The following is a 13,671-nucleotide window of genomic DNA, read 5'->3' on the forward strand; positions in this document are numbered from 1 at the left end:
TTAAAATCTTGTCTATGTCTATTTTATAACTTTTAACCTTTATTTTATTGGGATTTAATAAAACTTCCTTTCACCTTTTATGTTATAAGTTGCTCTTTAAAGGCTGTCAAGAAGCTAAGTTAGAGTAGCAGGAGTAGAGAATTGTCCTCCCCTAGTAAGAGAGGTGAGAGGGCATGCAAACTTCTCCCCCAACTCTCAAATTCCCTTGACCTAATATGAACTATTTAGCTCGAATTCTTCACCCCATTGGTTACATTATGGAAGGCTGTATATGTCATGTGTTTGTACAGTTTCTCAAAATTATGGTGGCATTTTCTTTCACCTCTTACCTTTGGATATGATGTGATAAAGTTCTCATTTTTAAACATATGAATTAATTACATTGTTTTTTTTTTTTTAAGATTTATTCATGAATATAGGAAACCGGGTACAGGCCAGATGCATGGGAGGGTGAGAGGATACACCGGAGACAGAGTGGGGAACAGAACAGGCAGACTGATGAAATACACTGTTGAGGGGAGCAGCTGGCAAGGCAGGAGAGGTCTGCCGGGCCATGTGGGATTTGAACCTGTGCTGCAGAGGCCGCAGACAGCTTCACAGCCCTGCACTCAACCACCTCTGCCACCAGGGAGGCCATGAATTCATTACATTGTTATCATCAAGTATATAGACACCATAGTAGGCCTACATGTATATAAAACAGTTATGAGTAGAGTAGACATCCATGTAGCATTGACAAGTTCCAGGAAGAAATCCTTTGGGATCTGGGGCCAAGGATTTAATTGCAGTCAACAGGATGCCATGGTTGAACTATCAAGAATTGTCAATCCACTTTTACTTCGAAGGTTATGTTCTCAATGGCATTTTTATCCAGACTTCTGGAAGTAATTGGTGCCCCATGGAGATAGGAGTTGAGGGTGATATATTAAACATATTTTTGGGAGAAGAAAAAAAAAAGAGATCTTGCTTATTTTATAATGAACTTCAATAAGCAGGTCTCTTGTTTTCATATTTATATAATCAGGGTAAATGCCTTTACCTTACCAAGCAGAACTCACTATGAATAAAGGCTCAGAACAGACAGTGCTAGCAATTTTTAAAAAAAAAAACAAACAAACAAACAAGAAAACTCGGGCAGATGAAACTTACAATTGGTCTCAAATGGGGTTGCTCTAGTTTTAAAACCTGACCATGGGAGGTCACTCTCTAATGTGTTATAGAGGGCGTGCAGTTCTTCTAAAATTACCTTGGCAATTTTTTGTGGAAGCTAAGTCAGTTTTTGGTCATGATATACCACGTAGAGAATAATTGTTAATAGTGTTGTGGAGTCAGACTGCCTGAATTTGAATCTCAGATCTACCAAATATTAACTGTGTGACCTTGGGCAAATTGCTTCACCTCTCTGTCTCAGCTCTCTCATTTGTAAAACGAAAACGGTACATATTTCACTGACTTGCCATGAAAACATTAAATGAGATACTGCATGTGAAGCGTTTAGAACAGTGCTATGTTCATATTAAATTTCAATATTAGTTGTTCTTTCACAGACAAGTCCCCCACCCTTATTTAAACTACCTTCAGGAAATTTGATCAAAAAAATTTTTGGATGTACTACATAGTCAGTCAATCCCCTCTGCAGTGTATTTCAGCGCTCTGTACAATGTCCCTGGTGTATCCTCTCACCCTGCCACCCCGCCCCGATACCCCGCACCTCTGGCCTATGCCCAGCTCTTGTATTTATAAATAAATACATCTTAAAAAAAGAGAATGTTTTCTCAGATATTTTTTTTTTTGGGGGGGGGGCGGAGAGTGGTAGGAAAGAGTTACAGAAAGAGACAGAAGCCAAAAAAGGGAGGCTACAGAAAAATCTAGATTCTGACCCAGATCTGCTGCGTAAGAGATGTGTGGCCCTGAGCAAATCGTTTAACTACACTCAGACCTAGATTTCACATCTGAAAATTGAGGATAATTACATTTGTCCTAATTCTGAGAGTTGGGAGCCTGAAGTGAGACCTATAATGCATGTGGAAGAGCTTTGTGCCATCCCCAAGGTGAAACTGTCACGGAGAGTACATTGGGGAGGCAGGGCACAACTCAAGAGTGAACTCTTGGTTATTTGATACCTTGTAAGTAATTCACATTCATGATACTCTGAAAATGATGTGCAATGAATTCTTTCAAATAAAGGTAAAAACGCTGAGTCATGTCATGATTTCAAACCAAATTCGAGATTGTAAGCATAATTCTGAGAGTAGATTAACAAGCCCACATTTATACTTACCTCCCTGTGGAAAGAACTGCGAGTAAATCTCTTTGAAGGTTTCTTCATTAACCACGCCACTGGGGCATTCCTACAGAAGGCGGCAGAGAAGAATAGGAACAAAGTGTTCATAAAATTGATTTCATTTTGCACAATTTGAAAAAGAATTGTCTACCTTGCAAAGTTGCACCCAAAAATTTAGCCATCTGCCCATTATTGCCAAGACTAAAAGCAGCCTTCCATTTCTCACAGGAAGAAAAAAAATAATGGCAGCTGCAAAAATTTTTGCACGTAAGTGTCAAAGCTGCTCTGACATTAAAAAACTGACTGCTGATTTTAAGAACACAGGTTTACACTATGGAGAGCTGTGTGGAGATTTCTGGACCTACTAAATATAGAGCTTCTATATGACCCAGCAATTCCACTCCTAGGTATTTACCCAAAGGACACAGAAACATCAATTCCAAAGAGCACCTGCACCCCTATGTTTATAGCAGCACTGTTTACAATAGCTAAGCTTTGGAAACAACCCAAATGCCCAAAAATAGATGACTGGATCAAGAAGATGTGGTCCATATACACCATGGAATATTACTCAGCAATCAAAAAAGATAAACACATGCAATTTGCAGCAACATGGGTGGCGCTGGAAGGGATCATGCTCAGCGAAATAAGCCAGAAAGAAAAAGAAAAATACCGGATGGTCTCACTCATAGCAGGAATCTAGAAAACTTAAATAAGGGACCAGGAAAATGAATAACTATAAGAAAGTGAAAATCAAAATCAACAAACAACTATGAACCAGAGACACTCTATGGGGGGTGGGGGGCGGGGAGGGGAGGGATTGGGGTCAAAATAAGGGGATTGCAATTGTATGGGGAATATAAACATAAAATTTATTATAAAAAATAAAATAAAAAAACAGAACACAGGTTTATTATCAATGAAGAAAGAGGAACTTAGGTTGCTTTTCTTGCTGCACAGACACTGAAGGAAGTTTTTAGGATGCACTTTGTTGGAACTTGTGTTGTGTCCGTGATGATTTGCTGGACCCAAAGACTCTTTAGTTCAATGAGAAAAAAAGTTTAAAGTGACCCGAGAAGTTTCAAGTATGAATGAATGAACTTAACTAACCATACACAATAAAATGGTTTTATAACATGTGACCTTGAATAAGACAGAACCTCAAGATTTTTTGAATCTCTGGAGGGGAGCCTTGAAAAGAAACAGGCTGGGCATCATGAATTCCTGCTCTTCATCCTGTGGGTGGATTTATTTGAGATTGCTGGATACTCACAAACTTTAGATATTCTATGAATGTTGGGCTGTGTACCTGTTGGGCCCAGAGTGAACTGGGCATTTTCTCAAAAAGAAATTAAAAAGTGGAATATTAAAAGGGTCAGCCTTGGTGCAGAAAAGAGAACTAAGAAATGAACCTTAGACCAAAGTGAGGTCAAAACTCTCTCTGCTCCCTGGGTATGTAAGAAAAGTGTGGTTGGACAGGGGAAGAAAAGGGTAAAGGGGTGTAGGGGAACAAAGAGGGAGGAAGCAAAGGGTCTAGGGTGGGGGAATATGAGTCCTTTGGGGGCCCACACACTATGGTAACTGCCTGAAGGGGGGAATCCTACAATTTCTTATGAAAACAATGATGTAAACCAATATTACCCCAATAAAAATGTTAAAAATATTCTGCAAAATTCCAGTTAACTAGATATTTTTTTAAAACACAGACAATTCACAACACAGGAAATGAAAATAATTAGTAAGCAGAAAAATATTCAATCTCAAAAAAAATGTCTGGTAGGGAATTGGAGGTGCAGCGCCTCCTGGAGCAGTGGGGGCTGACGGTCATGTTGAGTCACTTGTGGGCTGTCAGTTGTCCACTGAGGGTGGGGAAGTGAAGCTCTGTCCAGACTTTCTTGGTCACTTCTCATTCCAGGCCCGTGATCCCCGGGATCCCCATGCTTCCGGAGTCACAGCTTCCCCTACTTGTATGATATAAAGTCCCACATTCACTGCAGAGAGTCAAGGGTGTGCTAACTTCTTTGATTTTAGACAAAAATATCCCATGTGATTTTAATTTGCCATTTTCTCTGAGATCTTCAAAAATCATCTCTTGTGTTTAAACATTCACTTAGCCTTAAAAATCATTGTCCTCTTGGGAATCAACTTGATTTATTAATTTGATCTTTCTGTATTCCAATTAACCAGTTACTCACAGCAGTGATGTGGTTCCTTCACAAGAAGAGTTTTCTATTTTCTCATTCATTGGTGTGAAAGGAAGGGCCTCTGATACATAAACACAATTTAAAATAATAGTTTCAAGATATTTGCAGAGCCTGTCAATGTACATTTCTCCCGTGTGATCATTGTAATCAACCTATGACTTAGATCTCTTCATTCACAGAGGCAGAACTTGAGGTTCTGAGGACAAAGGCCCTTGTCACTCAGCCAGCCAGTGAGAGAGCCGGAAGGCAGGCTTGGACTTTTGACAAGGTCACCTCTAGGTTTTGCATTTGATGCACCCTGTAGAAATAACAATGACCCCAAAGACCTAAGAGGATTAGAGAAAAGAAAACACAACCAAAAGCAAATGAAGAAAAAAATATATAATAAAATCAGCAAACTGTGATGGTTAATTTTGTGTCAACTTGCATGAGCTGCAAAGGCTGAATGTTTGGTCCACACTATACTGGATGTTCCTGTGGGGGTGTTTTTGGATGAGATTTACATTTATATCAGTGGACTTTGAATTTAATAGATTGCCCTCCATCATGTGGGTGAGCTGATCTAGTCAGTGGAGAGCATGACTTGAAGAAATGGCTGATCTTCCCCACAAAAGAAAGAATTCTCCAGGCAACAGCCTCCTGTTACAATGACTTTTCCTGGTTCTACAGCAGAATGAATTTGAACTTGAATTACAAATTTCATCTGAGCTTCCTCTTCCTGAATCTCTATCCCCCACACCATCAGATTTTGGATTGACTAAGTCTCCAGAAGCATGAGAGTTAACTTCTGAAAATGAATCTCTGTCTGTTTATATTCCCATCCATTGATTCTGTTTCCCTGGAGAATCTTGCCTAATATACAAATAAATGAACAATCAATACCTCCAATGTCAAAAAGGAAAGAAGATAGCTAATCAAAAGTTTTAGATAGACAAGTCATTTCAGTTTTAGTCATTTACATATAGACTAAATGACTCTATCTAGTTGGCAGTCAGAGAACCAATTTTAATACCAAATAAGCACTTTGTAGTTGGACACTCTCACACATGGAAATTGTGATTTATTGGTCACTTAACTATGAGCCATCTGCTTGGGATGGTAAGGAGGGCGCTGATAGATGGCTCTCTGCCATCAGGAGATAAATTTTTGCAAGGTCGGAGCTGAGAACTTGGAGTTAAAATGATGCAAGCGGGAGATGAAGATGGGAAGAGAAGGGACATCTGTTCTCACAAAACTGGTCAGCTGTCTTTGGCCTCTAGATGCATTGATAGCTATAGATTATGATGCAGAATATTTAAAAATTGACTGTCTCATATGCATTTGTATTATGTTTATCGGCATGCCTGTGTCAGATGAAATCCTTTCTCTGCCGACTGAAAGCTCCTTCTAAGTTTTAGGATGGGCAAGTTATCACCAGGTGAGTGAGTCTTTCTCCATCTCATATTCCTTATGTTAATTTATATCCTCAGCTGGTACATTTTGTTTGCTTTTATTCTAGGAATTCTTTTTTTAAAAAAAAGATTTACTTATTTATGCATACAAAAACTGGGGTACAGGCCAGAGGTGCGGGAGGGTGAGAGGATTCACCAGAGACAAAGTGGGGAGCAGAACAGGCAGACTGACGAAATACGCTGCTGAGGGGAGCAGCGGGCGAGGCAGGAGAGGTCTGCTACGCCATGTAGGTTGCTCCCTGGCTGGCTGGGGATCAAACTTGTGCTGTAGTGGCTGGTCATAGCTTGATAGCGCTGTCTTTAATCCCTGTTCTACCAGGGAGGCCCCTCTATTGCTTCTTAAAGGCTTCACTGTGATATGATCGGCTTGCAATAAATGTGGAATGAGATTTTCCTAGCACACAGATGCCTTAGATTTGTCAGTTGGTAAAGAGAGTTTGGGGGAGGTGGAGGGAAATCCTACAGATGTTCCCTAATCACCCTTTTTAGACTTCTCAGATAGTGTCCTGTTATATGTGTGTCAAAATCAATTGTGATTATGCTATTACTGATATAACACTTTATTAGTATGTTATAGAATATTGATATTTTAAAATAATTAATATGGTGAGGAGGAGGAAGAAGAGATTGAGGAGGATCATATGTTTGCTTTTTATTTCCCTGACAATGTGTTCAGTGCTTTACATGGTTCATTTTTCATGAATGAACGGATGTGTTAAAAAATAAACTGAAGACTGTTGAACATTTTAAGAGTTTGCGTGGGCAAAACTGACTCAAATCAGGCAGCATTCAATCTAGCAGACAGGATGGAGTGGCTGCAGAGAAGAATAAAGTGAAAGATTTTTAAATCCAGAGGGAACAGAAACAAAGATGGTATGAAAGGAATAAAGGGGGCAGGTTTTTGCAAAGTTGCTTTCCTTAGGGGGTACCTGGGTCCATCAGCCAGATGACTTGACAGGTGATTCCAGGTTAACTGGCTCAAGATTCCATTCTTGGGGGAGCAGAAACTGTAATTAAGTTCAGTTTGGTGACTTGGGGATTAGATTCCATTGGGGATGTTGTCTTATTTTTAACACACATTAGAGTATCTCCATTTTATGGAGGAGAAAATTGTATTACAAGGAAACAACCCACTGACTCATAATCAGAAAATGGCAGAGCACAGTCTCCGGATATTGAGCACAGAATCAGGAAATTTGAGTGTCAAAGCAACTTAGATACAATCCAGTTGAATGGCCTCGTTTTAAAGGTGAGGAGACTGGTTGAAGAGGTTACAGGACTTGTCCATCAACCACAAAGTGGGGCTGCTGAGTCCTGGCTTGTGACTTAGTCTCCTGAGGTCTAGGCTGATGCACTGACACCTTAGATGTCTCCATACAGTGTCTGGAAGGTTCTGCCAGGTCAAGTTTAGAGTCATCTAGTGAAATGCTTATGCTCCGGGCTGTAGCATGAAGTATAAGACCTGGATTGAACCTATGCTCTGTCACTTAAAAGCTATGTAGCTTTAGACAAATTGTTTACTCTAAATCCCATTGTTCTCCTGTAAGACATGGGGATGACTAATGATTTCAGAGGGTTGTTCAAATTAATAAGATAATGCATGCTATGTTATTTTTTACCCCCCTTTCGAAGATCCTATTTGCTCATTAAATATTAGCAGGTTAGTACAATAGTAGTAATCCTGCATTTCTTTAAGCAGAATTCAATCCAACAGTCACTGTACCACCAATGCTATTCCCAGGATTAAACTATCATAATCAAAAGGGCTGAGTCTGATATAATGCATTTCTGATATTATGCAATGAGTTTATAAAGCAGAGAGGAGTTATGCCTCCTACTCCAGCATTATAAATTGAATCTACTCTATCTAATATCTTCAGAGTTTACTCTCAAAGGCAGGGGAATACTGCAGTTGTAAATGGCAGCTGTAAAAAATAAAGGCTACCATGCTGGAAATAAATGGCAGTAGACACCCCGGAGCCTTTTATTCATTAATTTAAAGGAACATTTCCCCCAGTAATGTGTGGATGAGTGCTTTAGAAATACAGAGTTCCAGAAAAGTGTTTGGGATGGTGCTTTCAAGAGAGATCCATGTATTCATAAAAAATTGTAAGGAAACTTTTTTCAAGTGCATCCTGAGCCTCATATTTTTTGTTATATGAATGTCTTTCAGTGCTTCCTGGGACATTGTCAGAGCTCTGGTGGAATGTTCTAGAAATGGTTTCAGAGATGCAAGTCAGATGGATATTCTCAATAATACTTGTCCGCTTCCCTGGCTGAAATCTCTTCTTACAATAAACTATCTTGTTCTGGAATAAGCTATCCCTTCGGGTTCATAACTATTATTAAATATCTAGAGACAATTCTTCAGGAATCAAAAAATTAATGATGGCCTCTAAATAAGGGAAAGACTCAAGTTAAGAGTGTTTATGAAATAAATAGTTCCTTAGATGCCTCCTATCATGTCACATCTTAGCATCTTCAGGTCATCAGCTCTCACACACACCTCTGTGGCTGAGGACACGCCACACAATGGCAGTCAGGGGCAGAAATTGAAACCCCTGGGCCTCTTTTTTTTTTTTTAAGATTTATTTTCTTATGCATACAACAGCTGGGATACAGGCCAGCGATGCGGGGTGGGGGATGAGAGGATTCACCAGAGACAGAGAGGGGTACAGAACAGGCAGACTGACTGAAACACACTGCTGAGGGGAGCAGCAGGTGCAACAGGAAAGGTCTGCTGAGCCATGTGGGTTCCTCCCTGGCCAGCCGGGGATTGAACTTGTGCTGCAAAGGCTGTAGATTGCTTCATAGTGAGGTGCCTAACCCCCTGCATCACCAGGGAGGCCCAGATCTGCCATCTTTGATAAGCAGCACAGGTCAACTGTGACTGTGGGCAGAACTACACAGAAAGAGACCATTGAAAAAATCCTCAACTGAATCATACAATGTTTCATTCAGAAAGGGTAAGACACTAAGATGAAAATATGTGTACATGCAGTGACATACAGATGTATATATGATGTGTTTTCTGGAACTTTGCAACAATCTTATTCTCTAATTTTCCTCACCTACCAAACTGACTAGATTCTGTTCTTCACGCAGGGCTGACTGGATCTTGATGTCTTATGTGAGCTTATACCCTCTCATGGTCTGAGCCACTTTTATTTAACAGTTTTCAGTTACTTACAGTCAAATGTATCCTAACATAAGCAATAACACTTTTGTCATTTTCTGATACCTGTGTACAGAATGGGAAACTTTATCGTTTGTTGACAAATTTGGTGGCAGTTCTGCTGATAAAGTAAAACCTAGAGATCACAGTACGTGTGTGTGTTATTGATTTGATTTGCCTAGGTAGATACAGATTTTTTTTAAAAACCTTGTTCCAAGGAATATTCTAAGAAGCTCTTAGGGAGTGTAGGGGTTGGAGGGTAAACAAAAGCAACACTAATGATCCCCATGGTCTGCTGGGCACTGGGCCAGGCTGAGTAGGAGATGTGTGCTTTAGTTAAGTCTTCATAACAGGTAGGGGAGGGAGACATTTTCCCAAATAATTTGCAAGAAGAAAGTTCAGGGAGATTTAAGAAACTTCACAAGGTCAGTCAGATATTAATCCGTAGGAATGGGATTTGAACCTGAGTTTGTCAAAAAAAGCCTTTCAGGATCTCCCTGGTTGTGCAGGGAGCACTATCAAGCACAATCTCAGCACTATCAAGCTGTTGCCAGCCACTGCAGCATGAGTTCAATCCCCGGCCAGGGAGCTACCCACATGGTGCAGCAGACCACTCCTGTCTAGCCCAGTGCTCCCCCTCAGCAGTGTATTTCAGTCAATCCACCCATTCTGTTCCCCACTCTGTCTCTGGTGAATCCTCTCACCTCCCACACCTGTGGCCTGTACCCCAGTTCTTGTATGCATAAATAAAAATAAATCTTAAAAAAAGCCTTTAATATTTTACAAAACTGCCCCATTGAAAGGCAAGAATAATGATGAAAAAAGAATAATACCCCATGAGAAATTTTTATCCCAATATTTTTCAACCTTATTAATTTACAAAAAAATTCATAAATCATTTATTAGGCAATTATTTCTAGTCCAGCAGCAGGTTCCCCCCATGTGGAGCTTATTGGCAATGGGCAGGGCCACAGGCATTATTCAGATATTCACACACATAAGTACATTGTTAAAACCTGTCAGGCCAAAACAGCATGAAAAATCAAATTGCTTTTTAATAAATTCATTCAAATGTCACTCATGAAGAGATGAAGGACTATACCTTGAGTCTGCGGATTATTTGCTTTTCTCAGGAAGGTGTAGTAAAAGTCAAACCTAGCTCTAAATACATTTTGTTATCTATTCCTTCACCTTCACGCTCTTACTGCCCATTCTGAGAAAGGCACACGTTATCCTGTTCTCACATCTTTCTCACCTAGTGAGTCAGTTTCCAGGAGCAGCTCTGACTCTCTAAAGCTTGGTCTTAAGTCAAAAGATGCTGATTCTGTTTAATTAAATTCTGCTTGTTGCAAATGCTTGAGAAATATCTACCCTTCTTTGCTTTCCAGCTGTGCTCCAGAGATCCTTCTCCAAAGGAGACAATCAGCCGGGCTCCCAGAAGCTGCCTGAGAGAAGAGTTGTACTCTGTCCTGTGGTGCTTCCAGGCTCCCATCACCTGCAGGGCTGGCCCAGAAGCAACCCCAGCCTGGTCCCTCTCAGGCAGCTGCTACAGAGGCCTCACAAGGCTCCCAAGGGCTGACATTGCGCTCCCAGGCCAGCCTCCGGGGCGCGAGCGTCTATTACAAAGTGGAGGCACCAGGGGGCAGCAGTGCTCTCCACCAGGGCTGGAGAGGCCCCCTCGCTGCTCCCTACCCTTGCAGACCAGCTCTGTCCCTGAGCTTCCAACTGTTTTCTCTTTATGAAAGGTGACCCTGAGCTACTGTCTGCAAATCAGGTGTATGGAAACAGAAGCTATTCCAGGGTAAGGGAAAATAGTTAAATAGAAACAACTATTTCAGGGAAAGGGATCATTGTGATAATTTTCATAAAATGCCCAGCAAAATTCCCTATATTCTGTAAACTGTTTCTCTCTCTCCCTCCCTCTGATCAACTGTTATATTTGTTGTGTGAATTTATTTCAGTTAAACAAAAGTTTCAATATAACTGAGAATTAAGTGAACTTGCTTATATATCCCCAAACAGGAAAAAACAAAAACAACACAAGAATGAACTCACATGGCCATGGATTTCTGAGTTGTGTGAATAACTCAGAAGTTTTCAATGGTATGTAGGAGTTACTTCTACATCTTTCTTTGCTGTAGCTAAAGATTAATAATGATGGCAGCATTTCAACAAAGCACACTTGTGCCTGGCACAGTTGATGACACTGGAGCTCTCTAATCTTGAAAGTGGAATATAGAGAAACACAGCAAAGGGTCAGCTGAAACCAAACCAATAAGAAACTCTGAACATCTGGACCTCCCTGGTAGTGCAAGGGGTTAAGTCTCAGCACTATGGAAGCTCTCCACAGCCACTGAAGCATGAGTTTGATCCCTGACCAGGGAGCTAACCACATGGTGCAGCAGACCTCTCCTGTCTCGCCCTCTGCTCCCCTCAGCAGTGTATTTCAGTAGCTCTGATGTTCTGCACCCCACTCTGTCTCTGGTGAATCCTCTCACTCCCTGCACCTCTGTCCTGTACCCCCATACCCCAGTCCTTGCATGCATAAATAAATCTATCTTAAAAAAAAGAAGAAACTCTGAACATCTACCTGCAAAACTGAGGCCTCCTGTGCGGGGTGGCAGTGGGGTAGGGAGGGGGCCAGTGGAAGACGGGGCACAGGTGGCAGGCAGGGTGTCCAACTACACATTTGTAAAGGTTTGAACCTATAATCCCCAGAGCAGATACAAGTTGTAAACCTGCTTTACCTCAGTAAACATAACTTGGATAAAAAAAATAAAAATAATTTTAAATGTTAAAAACAAAGTGCTGGTAAGGATATCATTTGAGGAGCCTAGCATCCTTCTGAAGGGTGGGAAGGCGGGCAAGCTGGTAGATGTAGCCCAGGCCTGTGCGGACTTGAGGACCTTGAACATCAAAGTAATTTCAATCATATTCCTCTCCCCTTACCTATTTCAGTACATTAAATATTACATCTATATTTATACATATCGAAATGTTGATGTCTTCAAAATGTTCCAGGCATCAAAAAGAATCCCCGACACAAAACACAACAAAGCAAAAACAGAGACAAACTTATAAATCAGAGACAAACTTCAAGGGAGGAGGCCTGAGAGGGATCAGAGGGAGGGAGGGAGGCACACAGGGGACTGAGGTGATGGTGCACGGGCGCCTTGGGGAAGGAAACTCTATGGGGACTACACCTGAGGGGGTGGGGGAAGCAAATACTGTTTAAAAATGAACAATGATGTAAAAAATAAAAAAAATAAAAAAAGAATCCCCAAACCAGAAAACCTCTATCGCTTTCACTCTTCATTTACATCTGCACATTTTTCATTTTTAAAGCCCCAGGATGGCCTAGACATTTATTTCCCAATGTGATGAAGACATTATTTCAATCAGCCAGAGATGCTCTTCAAAACTCAGTTACATAAGTTTGCGATAACAATTTGTGCTCTCTAGGGAGGCATAAAGCTACAGGCTTTAAGTTCTTGCCACATAATGAAGGAAAAACAATGCCTGTTTTGCTCAGTGTCATATAGATAGTTTGATTTTCTGATTTGTCAGCTGTGAACTTTAGTGATTCCCAGAAAGAGGTTAGTGTTTGGATTTAAAGTACCCCAATTCTTGTATGCATAAATAAATCTTTTAAAAAATAAAGTTTTACTTCAGGTTTCTGTTTCTTGTTTTCTCTGCTGGGAATGAGAATTTTTTTTTTTTTTTTGTGGGACCCTCGCCAGTGGCCGGGGATCAAACCAGCGCTGCAGAGGCTGTGGGCAGCCTTGCAACCCAGCGCTCAACCGCTGCACCACCAGGGGAGGCCCAGGAATGAGAAATTTTATACAGCTTGGCCTCTATATAACCTCTCAAGACACCCCAGGCATCTTTTGTTAGCTATGTTACTAAGTTGAAGCGGGACAGTTTTGTTTTTTCAGAGATGTGGACTTATCTTAGTTTATTGTTTCTTATTCCACTTTTATTCACATACTTCATATTATTTTTTAAAAGCTTCTTCCTAAATTTTACTATGAGAAAATTATTTATCACACCTTTCCATATACAAGAATGATTTTTGCATTTTTCCATGTTATGTCACTGTGTCAGACACTGTGGATGAATAAATCCTGCTCATCTATTCTGAATTGAAAATATGAATCAAACTGTTCTGGAGTATAAAGGAATCAATATGAGCACAGCACAGCTATTCATCTATTACTACTTCTCCGTGGTGTGAGCACTATAGATTAATGAGTGGCATCCTTACTTAAGGTCAGAATGCAGGCAGAAAAATAGACTCTCTTTTGGAGTGTGTGTGTGGGGGTGGTGGTTGTGGGAAAACAGCATAGAGATGAATTAGTGCAGTTTTTGACAAGTGGACATTTGAAGCATCTAATGGCATCCAGAGGAAAACAGAGCATCATTAGTCAGGAATAAGTCTGTCTCAGGAAAGAGGTTTAAGCTTACTGCCTTGGGTTGTGTTCTTTTAGGACATGTATATAGAAATCTCTCAAAGAAAGCAGAGTGAGAAGAATCAGAGTTGAAAATACAGACTTGGAG

The 13,671-nt window shown here is 40.6% G+C and overlaps 1 protein-coding gene across 3 annotated transcripts in view; it reads right to left on the minus strand.

Annotated features, from left to right (window-relative positions):
- KCNIP4 (potassium voltage-gated channel interacting protein 4) overlaps window positions 1–13,671 on the minus strand; it is a 413,140-nt gene that overhangs the window by 21,784 nt on the left and 377,685 nt on the right. For all 3 annotated transcript variants that reach the window (XM_054687959.1, XM_054687958.1, XM_037530664.2), the window contains exon 3: window positions 2,282–2,351. In XM_054687959.1, the coding sequence (XP_054543934.1) occupies window positions 2,282–2,351 (70 nt within the window). The remainder of the gene's footprint in view (window positions 1–2,281; window positions 2,352–13,671) is intronic.

This window comes from Talpa occidentalis, unplaced genomic scaffold, assembly GCF_014898055.3.
Source record: "Talpa occidentalis isolate TD23 unplaced genomic scaffold, MPIMG_talOcc4v2.1 talOcc4.6, whole genome shotgun sequence".
In the NCBI taxonomy this organism is placed as follows: domain Eukaryota; kingdom Metazoa; phylum Chordata; class Mammalia; order Eulipotyphla; family Talpidae; genus Talpa; species Talpa occidentalis.